At 58.0% G+C, this 21,916-nt stretch overlaps 2 protein-coding genes across 6 annotated transcripts in view; one reads left to right on the top strand and one right to left on the bottom strand.

Annotated features, from left to right (window-relative positions):
* The window catches only part of CUNH1orf167 (chromosome unknown C1orf167 homolog), an 18,659-nt gene extending 5,999 nt beyond the window's left edge, over positions 1-12,660 (top strand). Inside the window, 17 exon segments of the mRNA XM_033767390.1 lie at positions 1,228-1,361; positions 1,701-1,833; positions 2,575-2,921; positions 2,956-3,178; positions 3,875-3,987; positions 4,269-4,456; positions 4,529-4,668; positions 4,739-4,802; positions 4,951-5,392; positions 6,944-7,086; positions 7,716-7,807; positions 8,577-8,639; positions 8,641-8,847; positions 9,447-9,814; positions 11,297-11,349; positions 11,905-12,015; positions 12,409-12,660. Of these exon segments, the coding sequence (XP_033623281.1) occupies positions 1,228-1,361; positions 1,701-1,833; positions 2,575-2,921; positions 2,956-3,178; positions 3,875-3,987; positions 4,269-4,456; positions 4,529-4,668; positions 4,739-4,802; positions 4,951-5,392; positions 6,944-7,086; positions 7,716-7,807; positions 8,577-8,639; positions 8,641-8,847; positions 9,447-9,814; positions 11,297-11,349; positions 11,905-12,015; positions 12,409-12,660 (3,073 nt within the window).
* The window catches only part of Mthfr (methylenetetrahydrofolate reductase), a 17,822-nt gene continuing 5,925 nt past the window's right edge, over positions 10,020-21,916 (bottom strand). For 4 of the 5 annotated variants that reach the window (XM_010628152.3, XM_010628153.3, XM_010628150.3 and 1 more), the window contains exons 3-12: positions 21,133-21,371; positions 20,421-20,531; positions 17,961-18,154; positions 17,175-17,425; positions 16,890-17,024; positions 16,617-16,797; positions 16,268-16,450; positions 15,349-15,450; positions 14,113-14,232; positions 10,020-13,814 (exon numbers count right to left, since the gene is read on the bottom strand). In XM_010628152.3, the coding sequence (XP_010626454.1) occupies positions 13,596-13,814; positions 14,113-14,232; positions 15,349-15,450; positions 16,268-16,450; positions 16,617-16,797; positions 16,890-17,024; positions 17,175-17,425; positions 17,961-18,154; positions 20,421-20,531; positions 21,133-21,371 (1,735 nt within the window). In that variant the 3' untranslated portion in view covers positions 10,020-13,595. The remainder of the gene's footprint in view (positions 13,815-14,112; positions 14,233-15,348; positions 15,451-16,267; positions 16,451-16,616; positions 16,798-16,889; positions 17,025-17,174; positions 17,426-17,960; positions 18,155-20,420; positions 20,532-21,132; positions 21,372-21,916) is intronic. The other variant, XM_010628151.3, reaches the window with a different exon arrangement.

Below are 21,916 nucleotides of genomic sequence, written 5' to 3'. Positions count from 1 at the left end.
ATTTCTTAATGCGTGCAAAATTAAAAACACTGATTCAAAGAAAAGTGATTTTTACAACTATTCAGCCCCACTAAGTGATGGCAAGCACTTGGACAACATCATGACCTGTAAAATTACACTTAGCACAATGTTGCAATCAGAATATGGCACAGATAAGCTGGATTTGATGGCAGGCTTGTAATCCCAGCACTCAGGAGGCTGAGGCAGGAGGATGGCTGTGAGTTCAAGGCCAGCCTGGACTACACAGTGAGACCCTGTCTCAAAAAAAAAAAAAAAAAAAAAAAGAAGGAACAAAAACAATGCAGGTAACAGGCCCACTGGCTAAACCTAGCCAGATGTTGACTAATTTGGTTTCAGTTGAAATTCCATTATATAAAAATTTTCTGAAAGTATTGAAAAAGAAAGTGTACATGAAGCAGTTTTCTTGCTCTTTTTTTTTTTGAACTGGGGATTGAACTCAGGTCCTTGCGCTTGCAAGGCAGGCCACTGAACCGCTGAGCTAAATCCCCGGCCCTGCTCTTATTTTTAAAGTGAAGAAATATATTTAAAATAATTACTTAAGTGGTACTTACTTTAATACATGGTTATTGTAAAAACTCTAAGTAGAAGGCCAGCTGTGGTGGCACAGACTGGTAATTCCAACACTCGGGAGGCTGAGGCAGGAGAATCACCATGAATCGAGGCCAGCCTGGACTATATTGCAAGACCTTGTCTCAAAAAAAAAAAAAAATTTAAAAATAATCTAGATAGAGCCAGGCTGGGTGGTGCACACCTATAATCCCAGTACTCTGGGAGGTGGAGGTAGGAGGATTGTAAGCTTTAGGTTAGACCGGACAATTTAGGGAGGCAAGATTTCAAAGTGAAAAATAAAAAACAGCCTGGGGATGTAGCGCAGTGCAAAGGCCCGGGGTTCAATTCCCATTGCTCCCTGTCCCCCCAAATAATCTAACCAGGTGTCTGGGGGGCGTGTAGCTTGGCTGCACAGTACTTTGCTTGTCACGTACAAGACCCCGGGGTCCGTCTCCGGTCATTTTTCCATGGAAAAACAAAGTGAGAGAGAATAAAGCAAAGCAGGACTCTGCCCCCAAGAGCTGCTACAATCAGGGCTACAATGAACCCGGAACGAGGGGCTCCCAGCGGTTGACCCGGCCCCGGGTGAGGGGGACACACAGGTGGCCACCTTGTGTCCCCTCGGCCTGGGCAGCATCTGTCTCTGTGCCACCTCAGGGCAGGGAGCCTGAGGGAGGAGAAGGGAGCCCGGCCTCCCCCATCGCAGCCTGGGCGGAGCCTGCATGGCTTACAAGGTGGAGACAGCAGAGACAGAAGTGTCCAGACCCTGCAGGTCCTGCAGCAGCTGGCAGGTGAGCCGGTGGGGTGCTGGGGACAGGGCCAGCCCAGGCAGGGTCTGAGGGGTCAGTGTTATTATTTGCTGGGTCCACAAAGTATGGCACCCATTTTACGATGGGGTACTGAGCCCCAGGGAGGTGAAGTGACCAGCTAGGGATGCACAGCCTGAGAGGTGCACACCCTGCCTTTGGACCCCTCTGATGTTCACAGTGGCCCATGTCAGAGGCAAGAATGTAGGATGGACTCATCCCAGAGCCAGGCACCTGGGTAGGGAAACCCCAGAGATGGAGCGAGCAGCAGCCCAGGGGTCCTGGTCCCACCTGGGCTGGATCTTCCCTGTCCTCACTCCACAGGCTTCCTCCTGCATTGCCAGAAGGAGGACCTGGCCAGGAAGGAGACGCGGCCCCTCGGGGAGGTCACTCAGAGGACACAAAAGACAGCCGTGCCCCCCGCAGCCTGCAAGTCCCACAGAGACTGGGTGCACAGGTAGGGGAGGTGACAGGGCAGTGCTGACCCCACTGAGCTTGAGGCCCACCTGGGGGTGGGCTTCCGGGGGTCCTCCTGCCTCCCACCTACACCCCCATCGGAGAGGGGGAATCAGTGGCCACAGGGTGTGTTCGGGCGCCACCAGAGTCCAGCGCTGGGAAGGAGAGGGCTGCAGACCTGTGTCTCTGTATTTACTCCTATGTTGCCCACTGCAGCTGGTTATGAACTGGGTGAGGTTGGAGAGGTGTGTGGGGCGGGTCACACAGGCAGGAGCTGTGACTTCACCCTAGTAGGATTCATAGCTGGGCATAGTGGCCTGGAGGATCGCTGTGAGTTTGAGACCAGCCCTGGGCTACATAGTGAGTTCCAGGTCAGTCTCAACTACATAGTGAGACCCTGTCTCCAAAAAACAACAACAACAAAAAAAAAAACACAAAAAACCTAGGAGTAGGATTCAGCAGGAGGGTAAGGCATTTGGATCTGAGGCTGGAAAAGCAGACACTCTGGCTACCGAGGGGTACTGACGGCAGGGACTGAGGCTGAAAGTGGCCACCCAGGCGCCCCAGGGAGGGGGGATGGCCTCGTGGTGTCCTGGGCAGGTGACAGGCCCGGTTCTCACAGCAACCCATTTTACAGAGGAGAAACCAAGACTGTATGGTGCAGGGCTCAACCTGCCTGGAGATTATGCCTGGCCCCGGTAGGGGCTGCCGCTGCTGGCTGGACCTTCTTCTCCTGTCCTAGGTGCTTCTGGGCCTGGCAGCGGGTCGCACAAAGAGGGGCCCAGTGCCAGGGCCGCCTGGCCGAGCACTGTGTGAGGACCCTGAGGAGGTGCCTGGGACGGTGGGTACAGATGAAGCAGCTCAGAGCCTCAGACCAGGCGGCGGTGACCCAGCTGTCCCTCTGCCGGCAGGAGGCGGGTGAGTGGTGGGTAGGGGGTTCCCTTTCTCTCTCAGCCCACAAGCCCTGCCCCATAACAGCCCTCTGCAGCTGGCCCAGAGGAAGCTTTGGTGGCACTGGGGGCCTTTGGGGTGGGGGCATCCCAGAGGGACCCTGGGGTGTGGGGTACTCCCACTGCCGGGGAAGATGGGGCTCTCCAGGTGCCCCGAGGGGAGGGGTGGGGAGCATGTGAGAGGGCACGGTGTCCAAGGGGGCCCCAGAGGCAGAGGGAGGCGCAGGTTTTCAGCTGGCTCATCTCTTGCATCTCAGGGGCCCTGGCCCTCTGGAGCTCAGCCCACGGCGTGGAGATGGTAGCCAGGGCGTCCCTGCAGGGGGCCTGCCATACACTGGCCCTCCACCGGGCCCTGCTGCTCCAGGGCATGCGGCTGTCCCAGCACCAGCGGGCCAAGTAGGTATCCAGGAGCAGGGACCCAGAGTTGGCCTGGAGGCAGAGTGTGGTCGTGAGTAGGGTTGAGTGCCCAGAGCAGTCTTGTAGGGGACCAGCCACGTCTTCCTTCCCCTGCTTGGCCCCAGCAGATGCCAGCCTGGAGGTGCCAGGGACCCTGAGGCAATGAGGGAACACAGGGCGGCTGGGGCCTCAAGGCTGCTGGGAACTTGGACAGGGCTCCCCGCGGGGGGTGGAGCCAAGTGAGTCATCCCCGCTCGGCTCCCCCAGAGTGCGCCCCCTGGCGGCAGGATCCCCATCTGTCTCCCCAGCACCCTGCAGGAACCTGGCGTCCCCTGTAAGCCTATAAGGGAAGGAGCCGGGGTGCAGAGCTTGCATCCCTTTCGCCCCCTTGGCCTCATTACACCACAGCCCATTCCAAATCACACTGTGTCAGGAGCGAGGAGGCCCCCTAGCCAGGCGCCGTGCTGCACACCTGTCATTCCAGCAGCTGGGAGGCTGAGCTCAAAGTTTAACAAGACCCCTGTCTCAAAATAAAAAATAAAAGGGGGCCTGGGGATGTAGCTCAGAGTAAAGGCCTTGGGTTAATCCCCAGTACCACCAAGAAAAAGCTTCTGTCCTTGGAAGCCACACACCTGGCATCCACTATCCCCACACCATGTGGCCCTCGCAGACCCTTGGGCTTTTTATCATCTCCAGGAATTTGATCCACGAGAAGCTTCAGGATGTCTCCCTCCCTCCTGCAGACCCTCCACTGCTCTCCCTGCAACACACCGGAACCGCCCTTCCGGGGGCCAGGCTTCGGGTCTGTGGCTGAGTGGAGGCAGCCATCCTAGGGTGGTTGTGTGGGTGCTAGAGTCTGGGGTCCTTGAGCCCAGGACCCCCAGGTCACCCTGGTTGGCAACATGCCCCTCTACACCCCATCTCAAGTGGCCATTAGGTCAGAGTCCCTGGGAATGGGGCCTCAGGCAGTGGTCCTGAGGCCCCCAGGCCCCCAGTGTGCGGCCATTGCAGAAGCTGGTGCAGGGCCTGTGCTGGCCTCTTTGGGCTTGGCTCTCCCTGGTGGCCAGGGAGATGCCCTGATGCCCCGCCTGGCATCTCGCCTCCACTCACCTCCTCCGCAGCTCCTTCCAGGGCACGAGGGAGCAGTGCTTCCTGAGCTGCTGGCGCCTGAGGATGTGGGGTTCAGATACCCCATCAGCCAGCGGTGCGGCCACCTGGGCTGCGGAGCCACTGGGCAGCATCCCAGGAGGGTCAGCCTGGCTGGGCTCGATGGAGAAGGTGAGGGGCAGGGACTGGGGATGGGGGGCAGCATTGGAAAGCGTGGGAACCAGACTCACCCTCCCTCCACAGGATGCTGGAGCTCCCGAGCTCTTGGACACTCTCCTGGCGAGCCACCTGTGGGCTGCTGGGTGGCAGCAGCAGGATCAGTGCCATCTGCCCTGGCAGGCTCAGGGTGCAGCCGGGCAGTGCTGCAGCCTCCAGAGGCGGTAGGGACCCCACCCCAATGCTGCAGAGCCCTGCTTTCCTTTCCCCTTTCCCATCAACCCTTGCCCTCCACAGCAGTACCCCCCCGGGTCTGATCCAGGGGCTCCCCTCTCTCATCCAGGCTGCTCCTGCAGAGAGGGTGGGAACAGGGTGAGGGTCTCATTTCTCAGCCAGAGGTCATGGCCTGAGTCTACTCCTGGAGTTCCACAACACAGGTGCTTGAGAGTGGCCTGAGAGGGGTCCGAGGTGGGGGAGAGGTGGGAGGTTAAACAGGGGGCTCCTGGGAGGGTCTGGAGAAATCGAGGCACAGGCTAAGGGGGATGATAGGAAGGACCTGCTGGTGGCTGAGCACAGGACTCGGCAGTGGGACTTGGGGGCCCCTCCAGCCCCAGCACTGCCCCCTTGATGGTAATAGGGAGCAGAGTCCTAGGGCCCTCCCTGCTGCTGGGGGTAGGGCGAGGCAGGCTGGACTGGCCTGCGGCAGCAGTGACTGTCCTCAGGGTGACACCCCGCTTCCCAGCATCCTCCTCACCTGGAGCCACTGGACGGCAGCCCAAGGGGCCTGGAGAGAGCTGGCCACCCACCAGGCCTGGGACCAGAGGTGTAGGGCTGCCCTGGGCCTGTGGCGACGGCGGCTGGCACAACTGCAGAAGGTGGAGCGGTGGGCACAGGAGCGAGGCCAGGGCCAGGCACGGGATGCTCTGCACCACTGGCACACCTGCTGGCAGAGTGAGTCGAGGACCTGGCTGGGCACTGCAGGCAAGCGAGGCTGGGGTGAGACCCACAAGGGACCCTAGGGCAGGGGACAGAGAAGGATCTGTGGGCTGGGACCCGCAGGCTTGGGTTCGAGGCCCTGCTCCTCTGTCCCTGGCTGTGTGGGCCCCAAGCAAGTGGCTTCAGCTCTCTGAGCCTCATGTCACTGCCTGTGAGAGGAGGGAACACAGTGACACCTCACAGGGTGACTGCATGCATCCTAGGTGCCAAGTACCAGTTTCCAGCAGGTGTCACCATTGTCACCTTCACCTTCATCCTCGTCACCCTCCTGCCTCCAGGAGTCACTGGTCTGGGCTCGGAGATGGACAGAGTTAGTCAGGGAGGAAGGGGCTGGGGTGGGTAGCTCAGTGGGCGAGTAGCAGAGGCGAAGTTCAGGCCCGGAGACAGTGCAGGCCAAGGAGGGGGCAGGACTAAGGTTGCAGCTTGCTGAGAGGTGGGAGGAGGGATGGTTCCCAGACAGGCAGCCTGGAGTCCTGGCTCTGGTGGAAAGGAAGGAAGGGAGGGCTGTTTCCTCTGTACTTGGTGTCAATCCAGCTACTTCTCCGTCATCGCCAGGAGCCTCTGATCCACTGCTGCATGACAAATGACACAGATACTTTCTAGTTTAGTTTATTTTTGTGTTATCAGGGGTGGAACTCAGGGCCTTGTGCATGTTAGGCAAGCGCTGTATCCCTGGGCTACATGTGGCCTTGCTTGCCAGTTTTAAACCACAAACTCTTGATAACTCAGAGTCCCCGGGCCAGGAGGCCAACGTGGCTTAGCCGGGTACCTCTGATCCTGGTCTCCTGTGAGGTTGGCCAGGCCTGCAGTCGCTCTGGAGGCTTCCTGGTGGCCAAACACCACTCCAAACTCACCCTTGGGTTTTGGCAAGGCCTCACCACATGGGCCTCCCTTCGGGGCCACCTTGCGAGTGACACTTGGTCTCCCCATGGTGAGGGGTCCAAAGGGAGGTGAGAGCCTGAGCCAGAAGCTACAGCTTCTTTACCCTAATAGCAGCAGTGACATCCAAACCTCTGCCAAGTTCTGTTGTCAGAAGCAAGGCAGGTGGTCCCTCTGGTACTGCAGGTGGGGGTTCAGCCAGGACACGGCACCAGGAAGGGGGTTTCTGGGGGCCATTTCTGAGGCTGCGACCTACAGTCCACATTGTATTGTAGGCTGGCAGGCAAGGACTTGATTGTCCCAGAAAGTTGGTGTCCTGCCCGCTGGCAGCAGCTGCTTTTCCAAACCAATTACTGCCCAGGTTGCCAGACCTTCTTGGTGTCGCTCAGTGGTAAAGCAAGCTTTAGGATAGCCAGGGCCCTGGGGTCCATCTCCAGCACCGAACAAACAAAAACAACCCTCAAAGCCCAGCAACTCGGAGCTGGGCTGGCCTGCGAGTGGCAGGACAACCTACCACAGAAGTCTTTCACCCAGGCAGTAGGGTGTTGCTTCTGTGCCCATGTGGGTGGGGTCAGAGAGCAGGCTAAGCACCCAGGGCCACCTTGGCGGGCCTCTCTCTGGCCCCAGGACAGCAGCTTCTGTGTGAGAAGTACCAGAGGCGGGTACACGGCCACCTCCAGGGCCTGTGGAGGGCTGCGTTCAGGGGCTGGCAGCAGGAGGTGGCTCGGCGGAGACGCATTCGCAGGTGGGTGGGCCGGGGGTTTGGAGAGGTCTGAGTCCCCAGCCCAGGGAAAGAAAGCAAGAGGGGACCCCAAGGGATAGATCCTCGGGTGGCCCTGAGGCTGGGGTCTGGGAAGGGAGGGGGCAGGAAGGAGACCCCACTGTAGATGGGGGGCTGTGACCCTCTGTGTTTGGGGGGTGGCCAGCCCCATCCCACTATAAGACCTAAAGTCTCACTTCCACTCCATGGAGCGTGAACAGCCGAAAGGCCTCCATGATGCTGGGCCCTAACACCCAGCGAGGCTCCGGGAACACGACAGAGAACCGAGAAACCCAGGAAGGAACACACCAGCCTAGATGGTAAAAGACCTTTATTAGTCTGGCCAGACGGCACTCCCAGAGCCAGGTGGCTCAGAGAGGCTACTGCTCAGGGGCTGAGGTACTTTTATAAGGTTTTACTAAACAAAGAGTCAGGGAATTCACAGAACAAGACTGCAAACACATTGCTTTTCTTATGCAGGAAATGTTCTAGGGTCACCTTTTGTCAAACTATTTGCCCCTGGGCGTGCTGTTAACCAAGGTAGCAATTAGCATATGAAGAAGCACAGTCTGGCCTATTAGCATGGAGTCACTTTAGCCTATTCAAGTCTTACACCACTATGGCGCTGGCATGCCCCAGAGTACCCCTGCTGGCCAGGGAAGCTCTGAGCCTTCTGAGGACAGTGAAGACATTGGAAATGGATTCCTCAGACATCCACACCACACGGCTGTGTGAGGAGTCACAGCACAGAATGTTTCCCAAATGGTCACTGGAAGAAGAGAGTGATATTGTCCTTAAAAAAAAAAAAAAGCTAGGAGGGGTGATGCTTGCCTATAATCCCAGCACTCAGGAGGCTGAGGCAGGAGGATAGCCCTGGGTTCAAGGCCAGCCTGACCTATATAACAAAACCCTTTCTCAAATAAAATAAAAACGATAAAATAAAAATTAAAAAACAACAGGGCCAGAAGATGCGTCATCCCACGGTGCAGCCTGAACGTGTAGATGTTTATGGTGTCCCCACAGGACGGTGAACCACTGGCCACAGAGGGGCCACGTCTGCGCTTCTGCCACCAACCACTGGGATCAGGGGGCGTAGCCATGAGCCCATAAATGGACTGCCCCCTTGTCCTCCCAGGGCAGCATTTGTTCCCCAAGCCTAGGGTTTGGAGATGGGGGGGGGTCTGTGTGGGCTGAGTTCCTTGGGGGAAAGCCAGCCCTTTGACCTTACTCACTGGACAGGACATTTTTCCTTGTTTTTGATTTTTATGTTCCTTTTTTTGGGACAAAGTCTTGCTATGTAGTCCAGGTTGGCCTCAAACTCAGCCATCTGCCTGCCTCAGCCTCCTGAGTACTGGGATCACAGGCGTGTGCCACCATACCTGGGTGTTGGACAGGTCATTTTCAAGGCACCGGGTTGTGTGTGGAAAGCCGTGTGTGACCCTAGCTGCCTGAGGGGATTTGGAGAAGTCATTTTGGATAGATGACTATCCAATGACTCAGGGGCAGCTGGCTCTCTCCCCTGCTGCTCTTCTTCAGCCACTTCCAGGCCTGGTGGGAGCTTGTGAGACACGGGGCTGCCTGGGGCCCAGAGTCCAGCCTTCCGGGATGCCCTGAGAAGAGCCACCTGGCCAGAGGCCCCAGAGGTGACAGCCAGGCCACAGGAGCAGTGTGTGGTCCGGCCCTGTGTCCTGCGCTGGAGAAGCCATGTGCAGCAAGGCCAGGCAGACAGACAGCTGAGGAGGGCCCAGGCCCAGCAGGCCTTTGAAGTGTGGTGAGTGGCCCTGGGCCTGCACTATGAGGCCCAGCAGGTGGTCCCGAGCTGCACCCTGGAGCTCAATGGAGCCCACACTACCCTGAGCCTGAGTGCCCAGTGAGTGTCCGCAGCCCGAGGACAGCCCTGCACGGGGCCTTGGCTCAGGCTGAGAGCTCAGTTTTGGCGGGTAGACTGTATTTGGTGGCCAGGTGGCAGGCGGAGTCCCAGGAGCTGATCGGGGGATAGGGAGAGGCCAGCATGGCATTGCAGCTGGTCCTGGGGGCAAGTCCCACCCTCGCCACTTTCTAGCTGGCAGACCCTCTGGACAGTCCTGTCCTGCTGCGTGGCCAGATGTGTGTGACGGCTTTGCCCAGGCTGGGCCCAGCAAGCCACAGAGCATGTGTCCTTGGGAGAAGAGGCAATGCATGGCTGGCGGGATTACCCCTCTGCCCTTACGGAGGGTGCTTGTCCTTGTTGGGTGATATTCTGCCCCTTCCAGCCCATTTAACTCGATTCTGTTAAGAGGACAGGGGAGCGCACAGGCCTGGGGCTTTGTGGGCCCTTCCTGCAAGGCACTCCTGAGAGCCCAGGACCTGATGGCCTTCCTTCTCTTCCAGGGCCCTAGCGGCCTGGGCCCAGTCAGTGGCCCAAGACTATGTCCAACAAGCAGCCATCACCCAGCTCCAGCAGGCTGAGCTAAGGCACCTTCTGCGGACCAACTGGGCCCAGTGGCAGGCAGCACTGCTCAGAGTGCGGCTGAACCTACAGACCCAGGCCCAGGCCACCGACCTTAGACACTGGCCCAGACTGGCCGGTAGAGGGCGCCTCCTGCTGACCGATGCTCCGGCCCCTCGGAGGCAGGTGAAGTGGGGCCCAGGTGGGCTAGGGAGGTCTGCACATGTCAGGCCATCGACTGACTGCATCAGCTTATTGCAACGCATGGCGCAAGCGGATGGGCACTTCTCCAGGACCCCACCCCTACCTGGCTCTTGAATGTTCTCTCTTGGCCCGGGGAGCAGGCAACACCGGCTCCATCAGCAATCTTTACTGAGCTCCTTTCAGGTACTAGCTAGGTGCAAGTCCCATTTGCTGGGGTACCAGTCTGTTGGGAGTCAGACACTTACATTCCTAACACATCATGTCCCTCCTGGGATTGAGATAGGTACACTGGGACCACTGCGTTTTTAATAGTTTTTTTTTAATTGGAAAATTTATGCTCATTACAGAAAAAAAATCAAAATATAAAAGTAAAAAAGTCGTATCATTTTCTCTATTCATAAGTAATCATCAGTCCCTCCACAAATCTGAAGCTGTCGGTTCTGACACTGGCAATCAGTGGTAAGAGGCCACCACCTCAGCCAGGGATAAGAAAACACAACACTGCACAGGAGTCTGGGGACCGTCACTCAGAGCCCAGTGAAGGGGGACCAAGTAGTGTTTCCCAAGGTCAGTTGGCCTCTTCAGAATGCCAGAGAGCTGAGTTTAGAGTCTGAGAAAAAAATGCTCAAGTGGTTCGTTGCTTTTTTTTTTTCCAATGCAACTGAGACACAAGATTCAGGGCTTCTCAGAATTTACATATGGATCAATGGCGATAGCAACACCACACCCTGGGGCTGAGGGTGTCACCCTCCCCTCAGCCACAGGAGCACACGCACACAGGCAGCCCTCACCTGGGGACGCAGGCAGGTGGGAGGCCATCTCTTGGTGGCAGAGTCCCCCACCTGTATACTGGAGGCGCAGATCTCATCACTCAATCTTGTGAAGCTTAAGTGGGGACAGTGAGGGCCACTGCTCAGGGCTGATCCTGGCCCCGGTGAGCTTTTACTGGCTCCCTCCTGTGAGGGGACATCTTCAGCGGTTAGGAAGATGGGCTACACACCCGTGAGCACCTTTCCTGCCTCTGGGGGGCTCAAGGCTCCCAGGAAGGCTTGGGGTGAGGTGGACCCTCCCACTTGTGTGCACAAGCGAGTGAGAGGGGGTCTTACTGGCGGGCGGGCAGGACAGCGGGGCCCCAGCCGGTCAACGCCCTGGCTCAGGTTTTTTCTCGCTTGTCATTTAGACACAAAGCCACTGGACACAGGCCACGGGGGCCTCACTGGTCAGGCCAAAGCACAACTGCAGTGGACAAAGGCCAGAGGGTGAAGCGTTTGGGGCTCAGTGTAAGGAGACCCAGACCCTGGGTGTCTCAGGGGCAGGGGTGGGTGAGACATTGCCAGCCCTAGAGGGCCTGGAAATCAATCCCCCCCACACCTAATCTGGCTAAGCTGGGCTGCAGTTCCTTTCCCACCCTATTATTCTCTGGGGCAGCAGCCAAAGTCCTGGGGATGTTGTGGGGGGAGGGCCCAGGCCTCTCACTATTTACCGCCTCTGCAGTGGCGGTCAACTCTGGCTGGCACTGAGGGAGCAGTTGCTGCCCTGAAGCAATGTGCTAACCTCTCCTGCCCTAATGCCCCTTTTCAGGCCACAGGGACTGTCCCCTCGGGCCTGTCCTCCAGCTATGGCTGCAGTGGCCTGGTCGCAGTAGCTGGGCCCCCATAGCAGCAGGGCTCCGTGGATCTGAGACCAGAGCCCCCCAAGGCGAGAGTCCTTCAAGCAGGCTGGGGTAGGGCAGTTGTGAGCACACTGGGGAGGGAGGGAGTGGCCCGGGGCCCCTCTGGCCAGGGCTCGTTCCCACAGGGCCCAGGCTCAGCCCTGCTCGCTGGCCTCGATGAGGTCACCATGCCTTGGCCACCAGGAGGAAGTACCCATGGCGCTGGCGCCTTGAAGTTCTGCTCTGCAGATTCCAGGCCTCACAGCGGGTCAGGCACCTGAGGGTGATGTGGCAGTGCTGGGCAGGTGCTCAAGGGGCCGCACAGCTGTCCCAGAGCCTGGTGAGTGGGCTTGGCAGGCTCTCCCCACCCCACACTCTGAGACAGCCTCGCTGCATCTTGGCCTCCTCTGACTCTAGGAACAGCACCTTGTGGACACTGCTTCATCATGTCCTGTTCACCGCGGTGTCAGAGCTGCAGGACAGGCAGAGGGCTGGGCTGCTGGGGAGCATGGTGAAGGGGGCTCCTCTTGTCATTCCGCCCACAGCTCCGGCAGTGGCACCTGGGACAGGCCTGGAGGTGGTGGCGACGGCAAGTACTGCAGCTGCGAGTGGCCAGGCAGATACAGCAGCGAGAAGACAGCTGGGTCCTTTCCCAGGTAGGCAGTGGCCCCGGTGCCAGCCTTCCAATCCGGGGCACCACTGGACACTGCTGAGCAGGTGGAGGGTCTTCCCTTCTGGGGAGGTGAACGTGCAGCCTGAGTGGTAGAACCCTGGACCTGACGGGTGGCCACAAGCTCAGCCACTGTCCCCATCACTGGGAACAAGGCTTGACCTGTGGCACAGTGGCTACCTGGGGCCAGCACGCTGTTCCTTTTCACTGCTTGGAGCAAGGCTTCCCAGGTCACATTTGAGGTCTATTCTGAGCCTGTGTGTTTGGCCCTGCTGCCTAGGGCAAGGAGTGGAGCCTCCACAGGGACTGAGAGCCAGGCACAGCAAGGCCCTGGAGGATACCCCAGATGAGGGCCTTTCCTGTCCCTTCCTAATTCCAGGCCTTTGAGAGGTGGCACCAGCACCTGGCAGCCAGAAGCCCAAGGACAGGAGCCCCCAGCAGCCGAGGCCCTGGGCAGGCGGGACACCAGGGATCCCGGGAGCAGGGACCAAGCCCCGTGGAGGGCATGGGGCCGGGCAGGCTCCCAGCTGCAGGCCTGACTTGCTCCCGTGGACTACAGAGCAGGACTCAGTGCAGGAGAGGAACGCATCCACAGAATACAGCGACAGTGCAAGGAGCCCAAGTACAATAAAGGCCTCCTTGGTCCTCGCTGCTTCTCTTGAAGTCTCCTAAAAGTTGTGCCTCCACCAGGAAGGCAGAGGGACCCACTGGCTGCAGGTCTCCCCGCTGGGCCAGCAAAGCCAACAGGCTGGCTTCCAGGACAGCAGCAGCCTGCCAGTACCTCGGACTAACTCCTGGGAGGGGTGCCAGGACTCAGCTGGCAGGAGCACCTGCCTAAAAATAAGTCCGCAAGAGGGGCTATGTACTGTCCCGGGCCAAGCTAGAGTCCCTGTCAGCCGGGTCATCTTTGCCTGACGGTTACTGGGACAGACGGGAAAGCCAGGGGCCCCACCAAGTGTGAGGGATGGGACTGCTGTTAGCCCTTAAGGGGCACTTAGTCTCTGGCCACCAGAAAGCACAGGCAGCTGTTTTAAAGAACAGCACTGGAGAAGGATATACCCAGCTGAGGTCTCAGGCAGAAGATGCCAAGACGTCCTTTTATGCCAGGTGCCAGCCCAAGGACCATCCCAGGGCTCGGTGCTGTGGCCAGCAGAGCAGAAGGCAGGGCAGTGGCTTGCCCTTCAGTCACAGGTCCTGGGGCCCTGCTGCCAGCTCCCAGAAGGTGGTATTTCACTCTTCAATCCCACAGGGGCTGCTGCTGCCCATGCTTGCCCTGCTCATCCTGCAGGGGCCCAGAGTACAAGTTCGCTGGCTTCCAGAGCCTCAGTTGCAAAACCAGTGTCTTTCTCTTCCCAGGGATGGAGATGTGCCATCTACTGTGGTCCCCTGCAGCACCGACAGAGCATGAGATCCTGCCTTGCACAGGAGCACCAGGCTCCCACGGGGGCCCACTCCAGTCCGGCCAGAGCCTGGCAGCCTCACACCAGTGCAGCATGGGCAGTGCCCTCACGTGGGCAGCGGGCTTGGGCACAAGGGAGAGTCAGGACCGGGAGGGGCGGATGCAGGTCATGATGCCTCCACCTCCCTCACAAGCCCAGCGGGCCTGTTGAGCAGCTCGAATGCATCTTCCACCACCTGCCACAGGCAGCTGTCCTGCGGGAACTCGTTGTCCACCAGGTTGACCAGGAAGTAGTTGTCATGGATGTACTGGATGATCATGCGGGATGGGGACTCCTCGTCATACAGTTTGCCCCACTGCTCGATCCACAGGGCAAAGGCCTCGTCCTACACACAGAGGTGTGGACACACACACACACACACATATACACACACATGCAAGGTCAGCAGGATGCCCCCAGGCCAGGCTTCTGCTGCTGCCTTGGCTGACAGGTCTGGGGTCAGAGCAAAGCTGGTGCCAGGGCTACTCTCACCCGCCCCAGAAATGACCACTATGTGAGAACATGTGGCCCTGAAGGCTGAATCTGCTGGCCCCAGGGTCCGGCCTTTAGCCACACCCTTGGGACCAGGTGATGCGGTCTCTTCGGGGTTCTCACGGTGGGTGGGGCTCCTCCCAATCCTTTACCTTCCAGAACATGAAGCTGACGGGGTCCACCACTGTGGGCTGGATGATCTCTCGCCCCGGGAAGATGCCCCATGTGACGGCATTGGGCTGCAGCTCGGGGGCATTGGTGATGTTCTCACCCTGCGGGGGTGGTGGAGGATGATGGGTGTGGGGCAGAGCCAGCGCAGCCCTTTTACTGCCCCTCCCAGGCCTGCACCTGAGCAGCTCCCACCTGTCTACATGCGCCACCCCCTGGGGCTGCCACCAGCCCCCATGGCCCTGCCTATGACCCACATGCTGCCCACTGCCATCTGCCTCGGCCACTGCTGGAGAGAGCTGCTCCTTGCCTCTAGGTCACCCCCATATTCCAAGCAGGACGACAAGCCCTGGGCCCTGCTGAACACTTCCACCTCCTCTTTCATCTCAGATGGAGACTGTAGCTTGAGGCCCAGGCCCCTCCCACCCCCACTGGCCAACTCCTCTCTGTCACTACAGGACCCCTCCCAGAAGCTTCCTGACTTCCCAGGTTGTTTTTCTGGTGCTGGGGATTGAACCCAGGGCTTTCACACTGAGCTACATCCCTATGTCCTTCATTTTTTTTTTTTTTCTTTTTAGTTTTTTGAGACAGGGTCTCACTATGTAGTTGAGACTGACCTAGAACTCACTATGTAGCTCAGGCTGGTCTCCAACTCACAGTGATCCTCCTGCCTCAGCCTCCCCAGTGCTGGGATTACAGGTGTGCGCCACCATGCCTGGCTCTCTTTATTTTTTAGTAATTATTTTTGTTTTTTTGAGACAGGGTCTCGCTATGTGTAATTAGGGCTAGTCTTGAATTTACTACGTAGCCCAGGTTGGTCTCCAACTCTCAGTGATCCTCCTGCCTCAGCCTCCCTAATATATGGATTACAGGTGTGTGTCACTTTACCCAACTCTTACATTTTGAGACAAGTTCTCACTAAGTTGCCCAGGCTGAGCTTGAATTTGCAATCCTCCAGCCTCAGCCTCCCAGTGTGCGCCACCAGGCCCGGCTGACCTTCCAGGTCTGACAGCCTTCCTCTGTTACCTTCAGCAGCCTGTGCTGAACTTTGTTTTCCTGCACCTGCTGACAGGTGATTATCCTCACCTGCTGTCCCCTCACCAGGCCAGGAACTCTCTGGGGCCAGGGCCTTGATTTTGCCTGTTTCTGGTACACAACATGCTTGCCCCGGGGGAGGCAAGTGGAGTCACTGTGAGTGCCGTGGAGCCAGAAATGCCTACCTTCACATCCACAATGTGGTAATTGACCCGCAGCTCGTACTTCCTCAGCACCTGCAGGAGTGCCTCCACTGTCTCTCGGGAGGTGAAGAACTCCAGGTAGGCCTGTGGGGCACGGGTGGCCACACATCAGCACCAGCTCCTGGTGACATCCTTTCCGAGAGCCCCACCAGGCCCCGCCCTCCTGCCCATCCAGGGAGGGACCCAGCGGGCGCATGCAGCACCTTGGGTCACAGGTCTAGAGGACACCCCTAGTAGGAACTGTAGTGCTGGGGACTACAAGGGAGAGGGGAGCAGCACTCAGGTTCCTCAGTCTGTACCCCTCTCCCTGCCACAGGGAGTGGCATTCTGGTAATTCAGCAGGAGAAAGTGTCACAGCTAAGGATGTGAGAGGCCCGGCACAGCCCCAGCCTCCCCAGTCCCTGGATGGTGATGCTGACAGCACTGTCTTCTCCAGCATGCGAGTCTGTCTTTTATTTCTGTTCACTTGCTAGGATATTCATAATCCTGCGGGATGGGCACAGCATCCCCAGATGAGGAAAACAGCTTTGGGGACCCTGGGTCAGTGGGCTGAGCTGACGGTGGACAGCAGAGCTAGTATTAAACCAGGGCCGTCTGAGTCAGGGCTGTGGGCTCCATGTAAGTTGACTCCAGCACCCCTGAGAGAAAATATTGGGCCCCTACTCAGTGGCTGCTTCCTGCGTTCACGCACATTTCACCTCTGGAACGTGAAACTTGGCCCATTTTACAGAAGACAAAACTGAGGCCTGCCTGGTCTGTCTGTTCTAAAGCCTGTGCTCCTATGCACTCTGCTCCCCTGTCATTTAAAATAAAGGGTCCAGATGGGACAGGCAGAGCTGTATCCCTGTCCCAGGGAAGCCCTGGTGAGGGTCAAGGTGGCGCAGTCCCCGCAACGCCCTACCTTCTGGAAGACGTAGCCCCCACTCGGGCCCCAGCCCACGATGGGGTCGGAGGATGGCCTCCCGTTGACGTTGGGCTGGGAGTTGATGGTGAGGATGCCCAGCCGGTTCACGCGCAGAAGCTGCTGCTTCATCAGGTTGGTCTCAGCCGCCAGGGGCTCATCATTCCAGGGCAGGCAGGTCACCTGGCGGGAGGGGGAGCCGGGCTGGGAGGCCAGGCAAGGACTGACCCCGGCTCCTTCCCTCCCAGGCACCACATCTTGGCCTCACCTACTCCCCCTCATTCCCTTGCTGGGTGCCACAGCTGAGGACAGGGAAGCGGGGACCGGGACCCCAGGCTGCACTGCGCACCTTGTAGCCGTACTGGTTCGGCTCCCCTGAGAGGTAGTGTGCGAAGACTTCGAAGACACTCTCCTCGCTGCTGAGCTCCTCACCCCACATCTTCAGCAGCTCCTGGCGGGGTGACTTGCTTTTCAGGTAGAAGAGGTAGTAGTTCTTCAGCTCCCCGAAGGCTGGCGAGGAGGAATTGCCCCTGGCAGGGAGGGACCCACAGGTCAGGGGCTCCCACCCATCCTGCCCACTTCCTCCAGGGACCACCCCACTGGAGTAGCTGCAGGCCCTCACCAGCGGCCATTGGGAAACTCGTTCCAGTCCTGGGTGCGGTAGATGTAGCTCTTTGGTCTGGAGGCCCAGAAGATGGGGCGCACGTCCTCCTCTCGTCTCTTGGGGTGTGCGCTGATGGCCCATGGGAGGGGACGCCTGGTGACAATGGACAGAAAGGACCAGAGATTGGCTTCAGAGAGCTGAAGGGACGAGGCACCACCCAGCCTGGCTTCCCGGGGCTGCAGCTGTCCAGGGAAACCCAGCCAGCCATGGCTCCGTCCTGCCGTGGCTGCTCTCTGCCCTCACCTGGGGTCCTCAGTCCACATGCCCAGGCGTTTCAGCACACTGGTGGTGGCCATTTTGCGGTTGAGGGTATAGAAGTGGAGGCCTGGCACCGAGCCGCTGGCTAGAAGCTCCTGGCACAGGCTCACGGCCAGCTCGATGCCGTAGTTGCAGATGGCAGCGTCATTGTCTTTGATCGGCTCAATCACGTCCTTGATCTCCTGTGGCACCTCCAGCTTGGACAGCTTCACAAGCTGCCGGAGGGAGGAGTAGCTCTGCCCAGCACAGGGAGGACTGGGGTCACCTCGGGCCCCTTCCCCCCGGAAGACTCACCCCTTTCCCATTTCTGCCGGGGCTCCTAGACTCTGCAGTGTCACTGGAGGGACTTGGGAAAGCCAGGCTGTGTGTGCAGGGCGACAGTGGGCCGGTTCTGCTTCCTCTACTTTTGCAGAGTCGACAGCCCTTTACCCTGAGCTGTATTTACTGGTAACACAGTGATCACTTCACCCACTGTTCCCAAACTTTGCTGACCATCAGAATCACCCAAGCTTAAAGAAAGAAGCACAGTGCAGGTCTGCTGGCCCACCCAGAACTTCTGGAGGCAGGGCACCTGTTCTTCCTTTGTGGTGACACTTGTCAGCAGGCCGAGGTAGGAGCCCCTCACAGATGCTGATGCTGTTTTAGCAGGGGGGGACACCCAGGGGACAGTGAGGTACAGTACAGCAGTACCATGCTGTGCTGTGGACTCAGCACTCCCCCCAGAGCCCTGGCCTTGCTGGGGAGGGGTGGGGGGGAGCTGGGGCCCCTCACCTGGATAGGGAAGATCCCGGGGAGGATGGGGCAGGAGATGCCAATCTCGCTGCAGGCCTTCAAAAAGTGGAAGAAGGTGTCGGCCTCAAAGAAGAGCTGGGTTATGATGAAGTCGGCGCCTGCGGACACCTTTTCCTTCAGGTGCCTCAGGTCCTCCTCAAAGCTCCCTGCCTCGGGGTGGCCTTTGGGGTAACCTGCCAGCAGGGAGGACATCAGGGAGAGGCTGGCCTGTGCCTGTTTAAGGTGACTGATAATGGCCCCTGAGCCCTCTGCCTGGGCCTGGCACTCACAGCTTCCAACAGCACAGCACAACAGGCAACATGGACAGATGGGCTGGCGGCTGCGCTGTGACCCCAGAGGTGGTCCTCATGGGCGACAGCTTGCACCAAATGTCCCACACTGTCCTGGCTCAGCCAGCCAGTCCAAGCGGGCCTGCACTTTGTGGCCATAGAACAAAGGAACCACTACATTTGGCACCGGTCAGGCACCCTTGGGGCACTGGATCAAAACACTGTTTTGAATGTAACCCTAAAATCCTTCAGGAGTCCAAGACAGTAAACAGTTAGGAACCATGTTACACAAGGAAGGACTGAAGAAAGCGGAGAAGTTCTGCTCCTAGAAATGAATGGAGAGAGTACAGAAACTACTTTCAAATGTCCAAAGGCCTGTTTTGGGGAGAAAGGAATCACCCAGTTGGGGTCCTTATTAGCCACAGCTTGTGTTCCTACTGACAGCAGAACCAGCATCAGTTACAACCCCACAAAGCAACAAGTTCTGGAGTCGGAATGCTCTGGGGCAGTGGTGACCAAGGTATGGGTACACAGAAGATGGGGTCTGGAACTGCTTGGGAGATGGGACCAGTTGCCCACTAAGCTGGGCGCTACCTTTGTGACCTGACTCCTTCCCAATGCTGGGAGTGACCCACAGCCCTGCATGACTTTCATGCAACCACAGGGTCCGTGCTGGCTTCTGCATGAGCCCAGGCAGGTCCTGAGCTGTGCAGGGTACAGCCCTGAGCCCTGGGCTGTTGGGAGGCCAAGCTGCTTTGCTGTGATAAGGCAGTTCCATTCTTCAGCAAGCTGAAGCCATCAAAACTGCGTATAAAAGCTACTGTTTCAAGGGGTCAGGGAATGGGGGTGGGGGAGGGAATTGGGCACAAGGATTTCACTTTCAGTAACAAAGCTAATTCTTCAGTAGGAAATTCAGAAACTCTACAGCTATACAGCTTAGTCAACAAACAAATCCAGCCTTCAATTACATTTGGATTTTGCTCACTTGACTATATTCTTTTTTCTATCATCTTCAGTGTGGTACCTTTAAATCCACAGATCTTATCGTGCACTTCACAGTCAGCAAAGCATAAAACCACCCAATGCCCACCACCAGTGTGCATGTACAGTCCCCACCTGGCTGGCTGCATCAGGTCAGGAAGGAGCAGCAACGGATGGAACAGGTGGAAATGCCTGCCCCCTTCCTGACTCCCACCAGGGCTTCCTGGTCTTAGCCACTGGGGCACCCCTGGTGACAGACACACTAGCGGACTGGGAAAAGACCAAGGTTACCTGGGAGAAAGAATGCTCCTGAAGCCACAGAGCTGATTTTTAAATTTCAAATTGAGACGTCCACTCTGCAATCTAGCCATGTTTCAGTATAGAAATGGCATGATCCCTCCTCTTCCAAGATGTATCAAATCAACCCGGGGGTTCTGACGTTCTCGGCACACGTGGCTGCGCCGTCCCTTAAGCTGCTTTGAGAAGCAAATGCCCCACTTGCTGTGCGTGGGGGTGAGAGGGGAGGCCACCCCCTTGTTTCTGCTGGTGCACCGCCCTTCTGGCTGCAGCGGAAGGAGCCAGAGCTGAGCTGACCTGGGAGTCTGCAACTGACATTGAGCGCTGTCACTTGGTCTGGGCTACTGGCTGGGACCAACACCACGTACTTTCAGGACGGGTCACGGTCACGTGCACAGAAAAGCATGACCATCGGGTGTTCTGGAGGGAGCAGGGAGCAGACTGCAGGGGGAGCAGAGACGGGACGCTGTAGCCACTGACAGAATGGGAGGGGCCTTGATTCCTGAATGGTTCAGCACCACTGCAGCGGGGGCTGATGCCATTTCCTGACCTTGGCTTCTGGGATTCTTGAGTCCTCTTTTTTTTTTGGTACCGAGGATCGAACTCAGGTCCTTGTGCTTGCGAGGCAGGCCACCAAACTGCTGAGCTAAATCCCCGGCCCTCTCGAGTCCTCTTAATAAACTTCCCTCTTGGTGGAGAGAGGACAGGAGGGCTGGGAGTGTGTGGGGCAGAAGAACAAAAGCTTAGGGGTGGTGGGGGACAGGATGAGAGCAAGGACAGTGTGTGAACCCCTGTAACTCACGTGCACACTCTTGCCTGGCAAGGGCTCGGGCCCAGGGGGGCACCAGCTCTCCCAGCTTCTCATCTCCCCTCTCTGTCTCCACCCACTCACCTGCCACACAGATGTCAAAGTAGTCACCAAACTCGCCTCGGATGTGCTTCACCAGGTCTGTGGCATGGTCGAAGCCTCCTTCCTCTGCTTCCCACTGGTCACCTATGGGGTCTGCAGGGTTGCTGGAGGTCACGGCAACCGAGTCTTGCCTGACCTCCAGAGAGCTCTTTGCCCACCCTCCACCCGGGGCCAAGCTTCACTGTAAGAATCTCTTTGTTGCTTGAAGCTGGCAATGTCCCTCGCCTGGCCCTGCCACCTCCCTGCTGTCCTGCAGCTCCTGCCTCCTGCAAGAACTTCCAGCCCATCTCAAGTGAAAAGTGGTCCTGCGGTGGGGTGCACGAGGGCACACGCTCCCTCCTACCCATCAGGTTTCCTCCACCCACTGCCGGTGACCCAGTGACAGCAACAGCAGGCACCAAAGACACTGGCCGAATGCCAGGGCTGCACTCCATGGCCAGGTGCAGCCAGTGACAGATATGCGGCCAGGGCATGGGCTATCAGGCCCTGGCCACACCCCTAAGTGGCCTCCATTCGGGTCTAGAGGTAGCGGAGGCGGTGTCCATGACAGACTCTGCCCACAGTGCCTGCCTGCTCATCTGCAGGCAGGGGAGCACCCTGACTGAGCATGGCCATTTGGGCGGGGGCTGTTCCAGAGACAGGAGAGGCCTTGGGAAAGAAGAGCCCCGAGAGGAGGACAATGCTGGCTCCACACCTCCCCGCAGTGCCAAGATGTTCTTGATGCCCAGCTGCTTGGCTTTGTACAGGTGGCCCGTGATCTGCTCTGGGCTCTGCTGGCAGCATGTCATGTGCAGCATGGTTTCCAGGCCACAGTAGTTCACAGCCGTGCTGGCGATCATCATGGAGGACGTCTCCTTATCTGAGCCAGGGTCCCCCGCTGGGTGCCAGGTCACATCTATGAAGAGGGGGCCACCTCCTGCCATCTGGTCAAACCTGGAGGGGATTTCTCTCTGAAAAGAGGCTCCTGGGGGACACCACCCTCCACAACCTGCTCTTGGGGCCTGGGAGCTGGAGCGCACAGGAGCAGGCTGGAGGCAGAACAATCTGTGTGCATCTCTCGGCTCTGCCACTTACTACCTCGGCACTGCTGAGCATACTACTTAAATCTCTCTGAGCCTCAGTTTTCTTATTTATAAGATGTGGCAAGTTGGGAATGGTGGTGCATACCTGTAAATCTCAGCACTTGGGAGGCTGAGGCAGGAGGACTGCTGTTAAGTTAGAAGCCAGCCTGAACTACATAGTGAGACCCTGTCTCAAAAAAACCAAAACCAAAACCAAACCAAACCAAAGGCAGACGGCTGCACAGCGCATGGAGCCTGGGGTACACACAGTGAGTGTTCTGCAAGTGTGAGCCACTATTATTATAATTACAGAGGTTACGTGTAATAACGACACCACCATTCCATGTGAACAGCACCACACACTTCTCAGTGCTTGCATGCTGCTAATCTTTTTTTTTTTTTTTTTTTTTTTTTTTG

This window comes from Fukomys damarensis, unplaced genomic scaffold, assembly GCF_012274545.1.
Source record: "Fukomys damarensis isolate Sample0158 unplaced genomic scaffold, DMR_v1.0_HiC HiC_scaffold_23, whole genome shotgun sequence".
NCBI classification, from domain to species: domain Eukaryota; kingdom Metazoa; phylum Chordata; class Mammalia; order Rodentia; family Bathyergidae; genus Fukomys; species Fukomys damarensis.
This window is presented reverse-complemented; position numbering and strand designations above follow the sequence as displayed.